This window comes from Aspergillus undulatus, assembly GCF_047715775.1.
Source record: "Aspergillus undulatus strain CBS 261.88 unplaced genomic scaffold BDV17scaffold_32, whole genome shotgun sequence".
Lineage (NCBI taxonomy): Eukaryota > Fungi > Ascomycota > Eurotiomycetes > Eurotiales > Aspergillaceae > Aspergillus > Aspergillus undulatus.
This window is the reverse complement of record NW_027396636.1, coordinates 123,674-137,290: the sequence shown is the minus strand read 5'-3', so window position 1 is coordinate 137,290 and position 13,617 is coordinate 123,674. Positions and strand designations below refer to the sequence as shown.

General features: G+C 52.4%; 7 protein-coding genes across 7 annotated transcripts; 3 read left to right on the top strand and 4 right to left on the bottom strand.

The window, feature by feature from the left end:
* Positions 1 to 311: 311 nt before the first annotated feature.
* Positions 312 to 1,488, bottom strand: BDV17DRAFT_266119 (uncharacterized protein). The gene has a single exon (XM_073758234.1). It carries the CDS (start codon positions 1,448 to 1,450, stop codon positions 620 to 622), a length of 831 nt encoding a protein of 276 aa, XP_073614464.1. The 5' UTR covers positions 1,451 to 1,488; the 3' UTR covers positions 312 to 619.
* A 1,119-nt stretch (positions 1,489 to 2,607) lies between these two features.
* BDV17DRAFT_292367 (uncharacterized protein) lies at positions 2,608 to 5,379 on the top strand (the record flags this gene model as incomplete). Its single annotated transcript, XM_073762348.1, has 1 exon — positions 2,608 to 5,379. One exon carries the CDS (start codon positions 2,608 to 2,610, stop codon positions 5,377 to 5,379), a length of 2,772 nt encoding a protein of 923 aa, XP_073614463.1.
* Positions 5,380 to 5,622: 243 nt separating this feature from the next.
* BDV17DRAFT_266117 (putative glycerol dehydrogenase) lies at positions 5,623 to 6,925 on the bottom strand. The gene is made up of 3 exons (XM_073758233.1): positions 6,687 to 6,925; positions 5,939 to 6,622; positions 5,623 to 5,856 (listed from the first exon to the last, which is right to left on the bottom strand). Exons 1-3 carry the CDS (start codon positions 6,748 to 6,750, stop codon positions 5,660 to 5,662), a joined length of 945 nt encoding a protein of 314 aa, XP_073614462.1. The 5' UTR covers positions 6,751 to 6,925; the 3' UTR covers positions 5,623 to 5,659.
* Positions 6,926 to 7,296: 371 nt separating this feature from the next.
* Positions 7,297 to 8,223, top strand: BDV17DRAFT_299086 (inositol oxygenase; the record flags this gene model as incomplete). The annotated part of the gene is made up of 1 exon (XM_073763813.1): positions 7,297 to 8,223. One exon carries the CDS (start codon positions 7,297 to 7,299, stop codon positions 8,221 to 8,223), a length of 927 nt encoding a protein of 308 aa, XP_073614461.1.
* Positions 8,224 to 8,644: 421 nt separating this feature from the next.
* On the top strand, positions 8,645 to 10,084 carry BDV17DRAFT_266113 (uncharacterized protein). The gene is made up of 2 exons (XM_073758232.1): positions 8,645 to 9,448; positions 9,508 to 10,084. Exons 1-2 carry the CDS (start codon positions 9,386 to 9,388, stop codon positions 9,868 to 9,870), a joined length of 426 nt encoding a protein of 141 aa, XP_073614460.1. The 5' UTR covers positions 8,645 to 9,385; the 3' UTR covers positions 9,871 to 10,084.
* BDV17DRAFT_266112 (putative NAD binding Rossmann fold oxidoreductase) lies at positions 10,084 to 11,419 on the bottom strand. The gene is made up of 2 exons (XM_073758231.1): positions 10,978 to 11,419; positions 10,084 to 10,885 (listed from the first exon to the last, which is right to left on the bottom strand). The coding sequence occupies exons 1-2, from the start codon at positions 11,302 to 11,304 to the stop codon at positions 10,145 to 10,147; spliced, it is 1,068 nt and encodes a 355-aa protein (XP_073614459.1). The 5' UTR covers positions 11,305 to 11,419; the 3' UTR covers positions 10,084 to 10,144.
* Positions 11,420 to 11,763: 344 nt separating this feature from the next.
* On the bottom strand, positions 11,764 to 13,617 carry BDV17DRAFT_266110 (uncharacterized protein). The gene is made up of 4 exons (XM_073758230.1): positions 13,254 to 13,617; positions 12,770 to 13,199; positions 12,574 to 12,710; positions 11,764 to 12,524 (listed from the first exon to the last, which is right to left on the bottom strand). Exons 1-4 carry the CDS (start codon positions 13,538 to 13,540, stop codon positions 11,816 to 11,818), a joined length of 1,563 nt encoding a protein of 520 aa, XP_073614458.1. The 5' UTR covers positions 13,541 to 13,617; the 3' UTR covers positions 11,764 to 11,815.

Sequence of the window (13,617 nt, the reverse complement as noted above, 5' to 3'; positions counted from 1 at the left end):
GACACCGCACAGAATGCAGACGAGAGGCTTCCCCGAAGCAAAGCGAAGGAGGTGCTGTTGTCCACTCCACTACACTTCAGAGCTTGGCCGGGGTAAATTGGAATGAAGGCGAGCGCTTCAGCGAGGGAATGGATGCTCCCCTGCTGTATTTGAGATTGTCACGGTTGGTGCACAGATGACATCCGATGGTATGGCGAGGACGCTGGTAGGGCTCTTGGAGTCACAGAAGGCGATTGATTGTGCCACTGTTGCTTTAGAAGCTGCGGCGAGGTATATCCGGGGGGAAGGGGAAGGCCGGGAGGACGACCTAATGATTGAAGGTACATACATTGCAATGCGATGGTGTATACGACCTTCTCGATCCTGCTGGAAGCTTAATAGAATAGGGAAGCTCTAGTAAGCTAAGTGGTGACGAAGGAGATCATGGAACTTCAACCTCCAGCGGTGTTGTTGAGGTTACCATATCACCCATCCCCCCGGTTTCATTGTGCCTATTAAATTTCACAGTAGTAGCTTAAGGCTTAAAATCTATAACAACTATGGCACCTTTCCCGACCCAGCTCGCAAACTAAATTACTTCATTCGAGCTCTTCGTAGAAGATAAACCCTACCCTATACCCTACACTCCGCCAAGAACCGAATCTGTGATAACCTGCTGATACTCCTCTACGTATTCTCTGCTAAGCGTACAAGCCCCCTCGCTGTACTTATAGCACTCCTTCCCCTGCCTCTCACAATAAGCTCCAAGACCCTTTCCCACAGCCGTGAACGGATCTGCCGCGCACCATCGCTCTTGCATACTAACCGGAGTGCCCTTACAGAATAAGAGGGAGTTTACGCAGAGTGCGCGGTTGGTCGATTGGCCCTCGCACTGAGGCCGCCAGTCATCGCATGAATTTTTGCGGCAGCTTTGCTGTTCCTCCTCCGTGCAGGGCTTCGTGCACCACATTTCAGGTGCGTTGTCTCCGGCCGTGATGTACTTTGTCGTGTAATTGCTAGCGCAGTCGCCAGTTGAGCTTTGGTATTGGTTGCGGCAGCTACCGGTGTATCTGTCGCACTCGGCGCTGGCTTGCTTGACTAGCGGAGTAAGGAGGGAGCGGCGAGGAACGGAGGCAGGGTGCGAGTTGGAGTTGGAGTTAGGGCTGGAATTGATGGTATCTGAGGGAATGCAAGTGGAATTCGCATGGTGGACCTGGCATTCGAACTGGAGCGAGCGGTCGAGCTCGTTGCCGCAAGTGATCTCCTCAGTCTCAAAATGCAGGGCTGCTTGGCCGGCCATGTCCAAACCTGGATAGACGAGCGAAATGTAGAATGGAGCGGCATTATCTACTCTTGCGTAAGGGAATTCGCAGGAGACATAACCGCCATTGTTGGATCCATAAAAAGTGACAGCGGCGTTGGACATTGCAGCCAGGTAGATGGCAGCGAGGGAGAAGAACTGCAAAAGCATCGCGACGAAGGTATCAACCGAGTCAATGGTGGATGGAGGAGGATACAGTGCCTACAGGAAAGAAGCAGGAGAGCCAGGGCTCTATATAGAGCGCGGCAAGCAAAAGCGCTCAATATGGATGCCGTCAGCCATGTCTTCTAGCCAAACAACCCCGAAGTGGATGAACATATCAGCATGGAAAACAAAGGAAACAAAGACATCTTTGGTACACAAAGCCTGCAATATAAGCAAATCAAATAAAATCCCCAAATAAAGATCCTATACATCGGCAGTGATTAGCAGGGTTCAGAGATTACTGTCAGGGAGACTTGAAAATGAGTCGACATTCCAGTAGCCATGTGGATCTCTGACATTGGCCTTTTGCTTCTTCGACGTACTACCTCACTGCAAGATACCCTCATCTGATTGGTAAAGATCCAAATCTAGGCGGCGCCGAGACAACTTTTTGGGTCGGGTTCCCGGGATTGGCAATGCACGCTTGAGCCTCAATATATCTCGGAATTTGACATGGGTGTCTGTGACTGATTCAAGCCATTGCATTCAGCGCAGGCTTGAAAAAAACCGGTTCTATACTCAAAGATTAACGAACTTGGTGATGGTGAGGGTGTTGCAGAATGCGGGAAATCTTGTGTTTTGAGAGGCAGAATAAGTAAGGCCCCTTGCTTCTTCCCTGACAGACTTTGCTTGAAGTCTTGACTTGATTGAGTAATATATGATAATACTGCATAATTGCGCAGGTTGTCTCACATGAGCCAAGGTTCAACAAAAGGTTATGTGCTGGTGTGCAAAAGGATTAACTGAGTCACGTGGAAAAAAAGCCCTATACAAAGATCATGAAGGACTTCATCTTCTCTCCTACAGAGTCTTGTCATAGTTGCTTTCAGAGTTCAAGGAGTCTGAATAAAGCAGTTCTTGTGTATGTGCAGATTCAAACAAGTACCAGCACCAGTTAACACAACTATGTATCGCCACGGCGATATGAGGTGATAACCAGAATCATGGCAGCCTTCTCTTCCTCTTCCACCACCTTCTTACCATAACACATTCACTCCTCCACCACCCCCATCACCTTATCCCACTCTCTTAGTCAGATATCTTTTCCCCCATCAAGATAAAAACCTCAGACCCATTCATTCTAGAAATAGAAAAAGAACAAGATGATAAGACGCAACTCCTTCTGCCCCTCCGAGCTCCCCTCCGCAACCCGCGCCCTCGACCTCTTCTTCGACATCGCCCGACCCTATCCCAGCCTTGAACCGGTTGAGACCTTGACCTCCTGGACCCCACCACGCGCACGCGCTCACTCTGTCGGCACGATCGCTTCTGAGGTTGACGTCGATCCCGATATCGATGATCTTGTTGAGGAACTCGTGATGCCTCAGGTTGATGGGCCGGCTGCGAAGCGGAAGATGAAGAAGATGGAGAGGTTGAAGAAGAAGAAAAATGAGACTGCGAAGGAGGATCAAGATGGGTTTGATGAACACAAGGGGGAGATAGGTGATAATGTGAACGGAAGGAACGGGGATGGAGATGATGAAGCCACTTCAGAGCATGTTGAATATGTGGAACACATCTCTGGAGTGGTTGTTGTTCATGGAGACCGCGGTGTTCCTGCACCTCAGCTGGAGCGGGTCGAGCAAATCGAGCACGAGCAACAGGGACACGAACAGGCACACATCGAGGAAGTGGCGTACAATCAGGAGCAAAGCGAAAACGAGGACGGTGTTGCCTGCCATGTCCATAAGCGTCTGACCTGCCAATTCAACAGAAGTTGCTGCGTGCACAAACCCCCGGTCAACTGCCGTTGTCCCCCTCCACACTCCTGCTGCTGCATCCACCATCTAGGCGACTGCTGTTACTGCCGGTATGTTCCTGAGACTCCCGAGTCAAAGACACTCTCGGCTGGATCTCGTCCTGCCACGCCTCCCATTAACACACCCTCTTCCGCGCACCCTGCTACAGTCTCTACCACCGCCTCTGCATCGTCCCCTCCAAACCCATCCGGCGTGAAGCTGATGGTGACGCCTGCTTCTCCTTCACCCTTCAAACACCCCGAGCCCGTTGTCATGGGCGGCGCCGAGGATAAGAGCGCTTTCGCTGCACAGGCCGCCCTCGAGCTCTCCAACACCCTCATCGACATGATGGAGTGCAGCCACATGAGCGATATCCGACTCACTCTCCACTCATCAAACGACCAGTTCTACCCGATTATCCTGACAGCTCATAAATGCGTCCTGGCCCGCAGTCCCCTTATTACCAAACTCCTCGAGGACCCATACTATGGCCAGGAGATCCGGGCTCTGGCCGGCGAGAATTTTACCATGGTCAAGCCCTGGGAGCAGGTCGTGCACTACCTCTACGGTAGACCGGTCCTTACCCCTGAGAACCTCAAGCCCATCACTCTGGAGGGCCTGGGATATGACCCGGCGCCAGATCCTGGATGTGAGCCTGACTATCCATTCTCGTTGCAATCAGCGATGCTGGACATGGCGCTGGGGTATGCGGTCTGCGCGACATTCCTCTACCTCCCGCCCCTTGTCGACACTGGCTTCCACCTGGCGATTGATATGCTGAGCTGGGAGACTGTTGAGCACATCCTTCATTTCGGACTCTGCACTGAGAAGTTTGCTGTTATCTTGCCTCATCCGTCTTGGCTGGAATCTGGATGTCGTGATCTTCCTCAGCCTCGTACTGATAAACCACAAGGAGAGCCCACCCAAGGATCTGGTGTTGGCAGTACTAGCAACGACGCCTCCAGCAACAGTAACATCAAGAATGACAATACCACTCCAGAACCCACGAAGGGAGAAGCCAGCGACAGAAAGAAAGCTCCAGAACCACACGAGCCCCCATACCCAATCCACCAACTGAAAAGCGACTGGTCGCGCCGTCTCGTCGCCGCAGCGCTGAACTTCGTCATTGACCACATCAGACCAGACTTCAAGCTCTACTGCTCCGCGCAGCCGAGTACCATGCCTGATCGGATCCCGGATTTCCTCAAGACGGCCCCTCCTCCTATAAAAGCTATACCAGCCACCATTGGAAGAAAGGAAAATGAAAAAGATGACACCACTGCCTCTATTACCGCTGCAGTTCCCCCCTCAACTCCTTCCAAAGCGGTAGCCAACAACCCCCGCCTCGCAGACGTGAAATTCGGCTCGTTCGCAGACGAAGAAGCCAAAAGACAGGCCTCCACTGCCGCTACTCGTGACAACGTTAGCCAAACCCCGCCTCGTACATCCTACACCCACACCCCCAACCCCCCCACACCCACTCCACAAAGCAGAAAGACTGTAGCACCCTCGACTCAGAATACCACTCCCGTTCCCGACCCTGAGATCGCGATCCCGTCGGCTATCTTTCTCGCTCTGCCCTTTTACGAACTGAAGCATGCATTCTCGATGCTCTCGGCTCGTGGTGTGATGAGCGCGTCTCTTGCGCAAGGTGTTGTCCTTGAGCGGGAGGCTAGACGGCGTGAGGCGTTGAGGGTTTATGCAAGGATGGTGCTTGATGCTGTGCCTAAGGATCAGGCGATCACTTCTGGGGTTGAGGTGAATGCAGGTACAGGATCTGGCACTGGCGTTGGCGTTGGATCTGGTAGGAAGAAAGGCAAGGCGAGGAAGGCTGCGAGAGAAGGTAAAGCGAAGGAGAAGGAGAAGGCGAAGGAGAAGGAGAAGGAGAAGGAAAAGGAGAAGGAGAAGGAGAAGGAGAAGGAGAAAGAGAAAGCCAAGGAGAAGGACAAAGAGGGCACAGGCTCGGCTCTAAGTCCGACGACCGCAAGCGTTGTCCGTCTGCATGTGCCTGAGTCTGTGAGAGAGCTGTGCTATCGTGAGTTTTTCAGCAGTGAGGTGCTTAGTGGTGGACACGGACAGGGGAAGGTTGAGGTTGAGATTGTGCTTGAGAGGGAGTATGTTGGGTTTGAGTTTTAAGTATCGACATGACTCGAGCGTCTTGTTCACTGCTGTGCCTTATGATAGAGATATGAAATGAGATGGTATGAGATGAACAGAATTTGGATGGATGGATATGGGATGGTACTAACATGGGACGGAACAGATGTACAGCGTAAATTTCTTTCTTTCCATTAACGCACCAGATAATCCAATCAAGACCAGTTGATTCTTTCTATATACACACTATACATCTCTTTCCAAACCATATAATCATACTATACTATAGTCTGGAACTCTTAGTCCCAGCCTCATATAGTCACGACTTATCCGGGAACCCAAAGTCCACACCAAACGGCGGGTACACATAGCGCTGGAACGCATTCTTCTTAGCCAACTCAGCAGAGTACTGTCCGATCGTATCAACATCCTCCTGGTCAAGCTTGACAAGCTTCCTGTTATCCTCGATGCGCGAGGGCGTGACGGACTTGGCGAGGACAGAGGAGCCACGGGCCACTATATCACCATCAGATTAGCAATCACCTCCAATATCAGATACCCAATACCAGGGCAAGGGAGATGAGGAAAGGGTCCATACAATGCCAACTCAACAACACAGTCGCAGGCTGCACGCCCCTCTTCTCCGCAACCTTGAGTATCGCATCCTCTTTGAAAAGTGGACTCCCCGTAGACCCGAGCGGAGAATAAGCCGTGATGAGAATCCCCTTCTCTTTACACAAATCCACAATCTCCTGCTGCGGCAGCGCAGGGTGGTTCTCAATCTGATTGACCGCCGGAACAACCTTCACCTGTGGCAACAACTCCTCAAGGTACCGCTTCGAGTAGTTGGATACCCCAATGGCTTTGACTTTTTCAGGGTGAGAAGAGATTAACTCCTCAAGACTCTTCCACGTCGTAACATGAGAGTGACTCCGAACAAGATCCCTCGATCCATCGGGGAGTTTCGGGAAGAGTTCGTGGTTACCATTGGGGTTCATAGCGAGCGGCCAGTGAACCAGATACAAATCTAGATAGTCGAGCCCCAACTTTGACAAGGAGAGGTTGAGCGCTTCTTCGACGCGCGTGTGGTACGTGCACCAGAGCTTCGTAGTCACGAAGATCTCGGAGCGCTTCACGAGGCCTTCCGACAGCGCCTTGTTGATGCCCTCGCCAACTTCGGTCTCGTTGCCGTAGCATTGCGCTGTGTCGATGTGTCTGTAGCCGACTTTGAGCGCGTGGTAGACGGCTTTGCTTACTTCGCCGGGGGCGGATTGCCATGTTCCTAAGATTAGTTAGGGTATCTATTCTATCATTCCGGGGTGTTAGGAACGAGGGGGGATAGGTACCGAAACCGAGCGCGGGGATGGTGGCGCCGGTGTTGAGCTTGTATGTTGTGTCTGCGAGGGACATTTTGGTGGGTTCTTCGTCAATTGCCAATTACTAGAGTGGGAGAAGAGAGAGGGGAAGAGGGAGAGAGAGTCAAAATAGAAAGAAAGGGTTAAAGAGAAAGAGAAAAGAGAAAAGCCAGCGGAGTGATATACCCCGGCGCAACGCATGAGGGGGAGGGGCATCGGGCTAAATTCCCCCGGAGATTGTCTTGACTCTCTTGAGCAATGGGAAGAGTAATTCCACTAACCGGAGCGATTCCGATTTTCTTACTTAAGCACTATAATTGGGGACCATTAATGGCGGGGTAAATGATAATGAGATTGGGGAAGACTGGGGCAGTTAGGGCTATGACGCTGTCGGAAACCAGATTCCATCTCTGCTGCGGATTCCAGAATCCGACTGAAGCTTCACAATTCCCCTTCTCGGAAATCAAATTCTCGAGCGCCACCATGGTCTGTACATATATCTGTTCCTCTCGAGGGCGTTGTTTCCCATCATCATCATCGTCAACCAAACAACTCTCTTTTTTTACTAAAACCAAAAGTTGAACCGAAAAATACCGCCAGAATGAGCCCCCACGCCGCCAACGGAGCCGCCCTCGAGGAAACCTCCGACGCAATCGACAACGTCAACGTCCTCAAGCAAGCCCTCAAAGCCCAAGGCAAGACAGAGAAAGATCTCTACGACGCCTCCGAGTTCGACAAGGAAAAGGACAAGACCCAGTTCCGGCAGTACGAGGACGCCTGCGACCGCGTCAAGAACTTCTATCGCGAGCAACACACAAAGCAGACCGTCGCCTACAACCTCAAGGCCCGCAATGACTTCCACTCCAAGACCCGCGCCGAGATGTCGGTCTGGGACGCGATGGAGAAACTAAACACCCTCATCGACGAGTCAGACCCTGACACCTCTCTCTCCCAAATTGACCACCTCCTGCAATCGGCTGAGGCTATTCGCCGCGACGGCAAGCCCCGCTGGATGCAGCTTACCGGGCTTATCCACGACCTCGGCAAGCTTCTTTTCTTCTTCGATGCACGGGGCCAGTGGGATGTCGTTGGTGATACGTTCCCCGTGGGATGCGGGTTCGACGAGCGCATCATCTACGGCACCGAGTCGTTCAAGGACAACGAGGACTTCGGCCACCCGATCTACTCTACCGAGAACGGGATCTACACGCCTGGATGCGGCCTCGACAACGTCATGCTTTCTTGGGGCCACGACGAGTACCTGTACCATGTTGTCAAGGAGCAGAGCACACTCCCCCCTGAGGCCCTCGCCATGATCCGGTACCACTCTTTCTACCCTTGGCACAACGCCGGTGCGTACCGGCACCTTATGAACGAGAAGGACGAGGCGATGCTTAAGGCTGTTAAGGCGTTTAACCCATATGATCTCTACAGTAAGAGTGATGATGTGCCGAGTGTGGAGGAGTTGAAGCCTTATTATTTGGACCTGATTGATGAGTTTTTCCCCAAGAGGGTTATTAAGTGGTAGACTTCTTTCTCTGCCGATGTTGATGTTTTGGTTATGAATTTGTTAAGCTTTTGATTTGCTTTATATATGACGAGTTACGATATCAATAGTTGCCAATCCTGAATGTTCTCTCCATTTACTGTCAACTAGAGTCCCATGCAATAGAGAGCATACTGGCATAGCTTCCTTCCCCAGGCCTACCTCCACCATTTCACTGCTCGTTCGTTAAGCTTCGATCTTGAAGCCTAGCAAACCTGTGACCGGGTATAGAAACACCGCGACGATCTGGTAGAGGGTCAGTAAATCACTGCGCTGTACTTCTTAAGGCGTCCTGCAGTGCCAAGATACCGAGCCACGTGGCGGGGGCGTTGGACCCTGCGCCACAGTGGACTCTACTTGAAGCCTCCGGAAGTTGAAGTAAGTTAAGTAACCCTCATTGAGGAGCTGGAGCTGGTCAGAGCCGCAGGACCAAGATAGGAAGGTGCGACTGGGCCCTACGCCTGCCCCTGCCCCAGCCTCACTACACAATAGAAGGAGATAGGAAGGAGCACTCAAACTGGAAGGAGCCCCCAAGCCCTCTACCATGCAGGGAAGGTGCGACGAACTGCTCCCGGTGCTCATATAAGCAAGGATGTTCCCTGTCTCCTGAGTTTGACAATGGCCGTTTCCATCTTCATATTTATTTACAACGTCCAAATGCTTGCGACAGAGCAAGCTGTTTACCACACTTCGCTTCGCTGGGTTAATGCACTTAATTTCCTTTGTGCAGTCATTGGATGGAACATGTGCCTTCCCACCCGGCCTTGATTTATGCAGTCTTGCATAGCCTTCTACTAATAACAAGAGTCTAAGACAGCGATCATCGCAACACAGCACTTCCTAGCTGACGGCAAGACAAGGCTGAGGGGCTTAATGGAACAGCCGTCATGGCATGCCCCTGTGAGCCGCATACTTCGTCCTTTCTCTTCCTCTTCTTGACTGGCATTCCAAGCCAAACGGGAAGCATGACGCTACTGAGATGCCTCTTTTGTTTCCTCTTTTTGTTCTTTCCGTCGGGCCTTTGCCAGATAGTAGAGAAGAATCACTTTCTCTCCCCTGTTTACGATGAGAACGGCCGCTCCCCAGACTGACCTCTCGGCTCAGTGCAAAATCATCACATGAACAACAGAGCTCGAATCTTTTAATGTTCCCTTCTGGCAGGAGATTCCTGGAGAGAATAGAGCAGAAGAGGCTGCGAATGTTTTCTGTCAGTTTCCTATTTTATGACCGATTGCGCTGTCTCATGCTAATACTCAAGCAAAACAGCAGGACAACACTCAACTAACTTCACCTGGGTCGTGTAGGCCTACGGATTCGACTTCGCTGTCTCCAACCAATTCTTTCTTTGGATCCTGCCAGATGGCGAGAGGGAGGTTTTCTTCTGCATATTTCCACATAACGGAACAGAAATCAGAGCCGAATACCACGGCTTCTACCACCACTACCACATCATCCCTCTCGACGGTGACCTTCGATGTGCCTAGAGCAACTACAGATGGTGGTCCGCCCACACCTTCGACTACTCCGTCCGAGTCTGAATTCGAGTCTGAGTCTGGTTCAGGCTCGGATCCCGCGGTCAAGAACACGACGTGTCGGGAGTCGGGCTCGGCATCGGTATCCCACTACTAGCGGGGTTGGCTGCGCTTATTTGGCTTAGGGTGTGCAAGGCAAAGAACGTTGGGGTGGAGGGTGCAGATCCGATGCCGAAAGATGGGCCACCAAGTGAGCTACCAGGGCAGACTCCTTTCAGACCTATGGATAGGCCTACTGAGCTAGCAGCTTGATGAGGTACTACTCCAGGATTGTGAGTGATTTATTCAAGTACTGTTCAATTTGAGGTATGGATCTATTGCAATCTATATAGTAGACTCATAAAACAACAAACAACCATTCAGATACTCGTCTAAAGTTTGTTCTTCTGTACCCGGTTTCCACTCTCATCAAAGAAGATCTTCTCCCCCGTGATCAGAGACTCCTGAAGCGCAGCCCCAATCCGCACAGCCTGCACCGCGCCATCGAGCTTCAACGGCACGGGCTTCTTATCAAGAACAGACGCAGTAAACTCATTCGCCTCCGTGACAAAAGCATACTCAAACCGGTCATAGTAGTGCTGCGGGATCTCCTTCCTGATACCGCCCGCATCAAACGTCTGCACCAGATTCAACTGCGGCTGCGCGTTAACAGTAACCTTGCCCTTCGTCCCGATAAATTCGCTCGTATCCTCCTGCCCGGCAGCCATCATCCGGGAGGCATAGAAGTACGCCATCTTCCCATCAAAGAACTCAACCAGGCCTACCGCATTATCGCGATCATTGTGCTTTCTCAGATCCGGCTCCACGGCTGTAATACCGACGGCAGACACAGAGCGGACCTTAGACTCCTGCCCGAAGAACCAGAGTGTAAGATCGATATCGTGGATCGAGCAGTCGACGAAGATTCCACCAGAGAATTCTGCATAAGCGACGAAGAATCCCGTCGGGTCGAGCTTATCGCATGTCTGGCTGCGGATTACACTGGGGTTACCTAATGCACCCGAGGACATCTTCGCATATGCGTCGCGGTACGACGCATCAAAGCGCCGACTGAACCCGCACATGACGTTCAGGTGTGGCTTTGCGTTTGCGGCGTCGAGGACGGATTGACTCTATCACCGACAAATAACCCACATTAGCACTCTACCCCTCAAACAAACAAACCCAACCGAAAACCAAGATAGGATAAATAGACAAAACTCACAATCTCAACACTCGTACTCAGCGGCTTCTCACAAAGCACATGCTTCTCGGCAGTAATCGCCTTGATAGCCTGCTCGGCATGGACAGCTGTCGCGCTCGCAACAACAACCGCTTCCAGACCCTCATGCTTCAGCATCTCGTCGTAGTCCTTGTACAGCGTCACGCCGTAGGGCGCCAGGTGCGTCTTCGCCCACTCGATCTCGGTGTCGTCGGGGGTTGAGGCGGCAACGAGCTCGGCGCGGGGGGTGCGTTCTAGGAAGTTCAATGCGTGGCGCTTGCCCATGCGGCCGAGGCCGGCGCAGCCGATTTTAAGGCGTTGAGCTGTCATTTTGGTTGTTTCTAGGAGGGGTTTGGAAAGTGGGAGGAGGCTGGAGGAGAGGGAGAGGAACTGAGTTGATTGAGAAGTAACGAAGAGAAGAGAAGAGAAGAGAAGCTTAAGCAAGAAAGAGAATGTTCAACTCAAGCAACAGCGAACCCCGAATTTAAGTCCCAAGAGTCGGTCTGATCTCCGCGCAAACAAAGCACCCTCCCCCACCTCATCATCCATGTACCTTGAATCCTTCGACTTGGCAGGAGCAAGTCCGAGCGGGATGGAGACCAACTGAGGCCGATAATGCGCTGTATCTATCTGTATGGATCTGGTGGGGAATGGAGACTGGAGACCCCGGAAACTATCTTCCAGGCCAAAGGGAGAAATGGATTCCGCTCCGAGGCCCTGCCCCGCGGAGAGAGATTGCGGGGAATATTCCCTTGTCAAGATTCTCGTATGTACTTCATTGCATTTGCTGATAATTACTGCGTACTCGTAGACCACATGATAATATTCAAAGTAGATGTAATCACTTTCTCCTTCTCTTCTCCCTCACAACCGTCACCGGGTCCACGAACCCCTCGCCCCTCATCCAAGCAAGCAGTTTCCTCGCCGCGGGGCCCTGAACAGCCCTCGGTTTCCCCTCCGCCACAGCACCCAGGACCGCCCATGCGGCAACAAACAATGCGACTTCGTCGGCTTTCCGACCCTTCCACAGTCCCCGCTTAACACCGGCCTTCCACGCCGAATCGACAGCGAGTCGGAAAAAATAAAGAAAAATGCTGCGGCTGTTATTGCCTAGGAATGCGAACGGGAGACCCGCTAGGAAGCCGCTTAGGTAGAAGCGCTGGGTTGGGAGGACGGAGCGGGGGAGGACGTTGTTCCATGCGCAGAGGGAGCCCCAGGCTGTGCTTAGGGATGCGGAAAGGACGAACGTTTGGGTGAGGATGGTTTGAGAGAGGGAGTTTATTGTTGAGAGGGGTGAGGTTAGCCACGCCTTTAGGTGGAGGGCTGAGCGCGCGAGTGTTACCATTGTGAAGAGGCGTGCTAGCGCGGATACAGAGAGGAGGATCTGGTGTACGAATGCTGTGCCGCAGCTGGGACTACTGGGATGAAGAAGGGCACAGGAGAGGTTAGGGATTGAGGGGTGGGCTGGGCCGGTGATGGGTGAGATAGACTTTAGTCCAGCGGGTAGGACATTGGGACTGTCGGGGCGGAGTATAGGAGAGACAAATGCCCTGAACTGTTAGTCGTTGTCGCCTCTAGAGTTATAAAGAGCAGACTTACGGCCAGCGAAGGTTCGCAATCGCGGCGATCGAATCCACGATCTCCCCCTTCTCCGGCCAAGGAAACTGGCTTGGTAACGTATCCGGCCGCTCGTGAATATAACTTGGCGAGTACTTCAGAATCGCATTTCCAAACCACTACCCAGTCAATTAGTACATTCCATACCCATCAAAGATCACAATCCAGAGTAACAAACCTTAGGCGTAGCCTCCCGATCAAACACAAACGCATGAAACAGCTGCGCCAATGACGCCGGCATAAGCAACCAACTACCAAACCACCAAGGCTTGTTCGCAAGCCACCCCTTCTCATCTATAATATTGTATGTGGCTTCCAACCCGCGCGTCGCCGCATAAATTGCAACCGTCATGCGCAGCTGGCTCTGCGTGGCGATGCCCAGCGCCAGACCCGCTAAACTGGCCCCGACGGCGGGCGCATATCGCGACGTCAGCGCCTTCGAGATGCGCGGGTTGCGCTCGCGGAAGGGGGTCGCTTCGTCCGTGCGGAGGTTCGCGCGGAGGAGGACGAAGAACCGGTGGAGGAGTCGGTGGAGGATGACCATTAGGGAGAGGGAGAGGGAGAGGCGGAAGTTTGGGGAGTTGAGGAGTGTTGTTCTTGGCTTCATTCTGTATAGCATGGATTAGCAGAAGTCTTTATCAGAATAAGGCAGAGTATCATACTGAGCTGTGTTCTTCTGTATGCGACCGACAATAAAGTCCACGAGCTTCATGAGGCCCCCCGTCGCGAGAAACACACGCAGCGACGACCGCACGGCAGCTTCATTGTATTTGTTTTTCGAGCGAGTGATGGCTTCGAACCGTGCAGGAGAAGGGAGCTTGCTCTGGAGGTAGGGAGAGCGTTGGATGTAGTCGTGGAGAGCCTTGTATTCTTTGGCGCTCAGGGAGACGCGCAGGGAGTTGCGAAGAACCGGGTTCGGCCCAGCATCGACTGACGGAGGGGGCGCCATGATTTTTCTGTCATGAGACGCAAGATGATGAAGAAGCGCGGAGAGGCCGCAGTATGCAGTCAGGAGCAAGAGAGAGA

Bases quoted from the DNA above. Each gene is read 5' to 3' on its own strand.
- BDV17DRAFT_266119 (XM_073758234.1), bottom strand. From the start codon at position 1,450: ATGCTTTTGCAGTTCTTCTCCCTCGCTGCCATCTACCTGGCTGCAATG.
- BDV17DRAFT_266117 (XM_073758233.1), bottom strand. From the start codon at position 6,750: ATGTCCCTCGCAGACACAACATACAAGCTCAACACCGGCGCCACCATC. The intron at 6,623-6,686 runs GTACCTATCCCC...AACTAATCTTAG, and splicing joins CATCCCCGCGCTCGGTTTCG to GAACATGGCAATCCGCCCCC. The intron at 5,857-5,938 runs GTATGGACCCTT...ATGGTGATATAG, and splicing joins TGTGTTGTTGAGTTGGCATT to TGGCCCGTGGCTCCTCTGTC.
- BDV17DRAFT_266113 (XM_073758232.1), top strand. From the start codon at position 9,386: ATGTTCCCTTCTGGCAGGAGATTCCTGGAGAGAATAGAGCAGAAGAGG. The intron at 9,449-9,507 runs GTCAGTTTCCTA...CAAGCAAAACAG, and splicing joins AGAGGCTGCGAATGTTTTCT to CAGGACAACACTCAACTAAC.
- BDV17DRAFT_266112 (XM_073758231.1), bottom strand. From the start codon at position 11,304: ATGACAGCTCAACGCCTTAAAATCGGCTGCGCCGGCCTCGGCCGCATG. The intron at 10,886-10,977 runs GTGAGTTTTGTC...TGTCGGTGATAG, and splicing joins TGAGTACGAGTGTTGAGATT to AGTCAATCCGTCCTCGACGC.
- BDV17DRAFT_266110 (XM_073758230.1), bottom strand. From the start codon at position 13,540: ATGGCGCCCCCTCCGTCAGTCGATGCTGGGCCGAACCCGGTTCTTCGC. The intron at 12,711-12,769 runs GTTTGTTACTCT...TTGACTGGGTAG, and splicing joins ATCGGGAGGCTACGCCTAAG to TGGTTTGGAAATGCGATTCT. The intron at 12,525-12,573 runs GTAAGTCTGCTC...CTAACAGTTCAG, and splicing joins ATTGCGAACCTTCGCTGGCC to GGCATTTGTCTCTCCTATAC.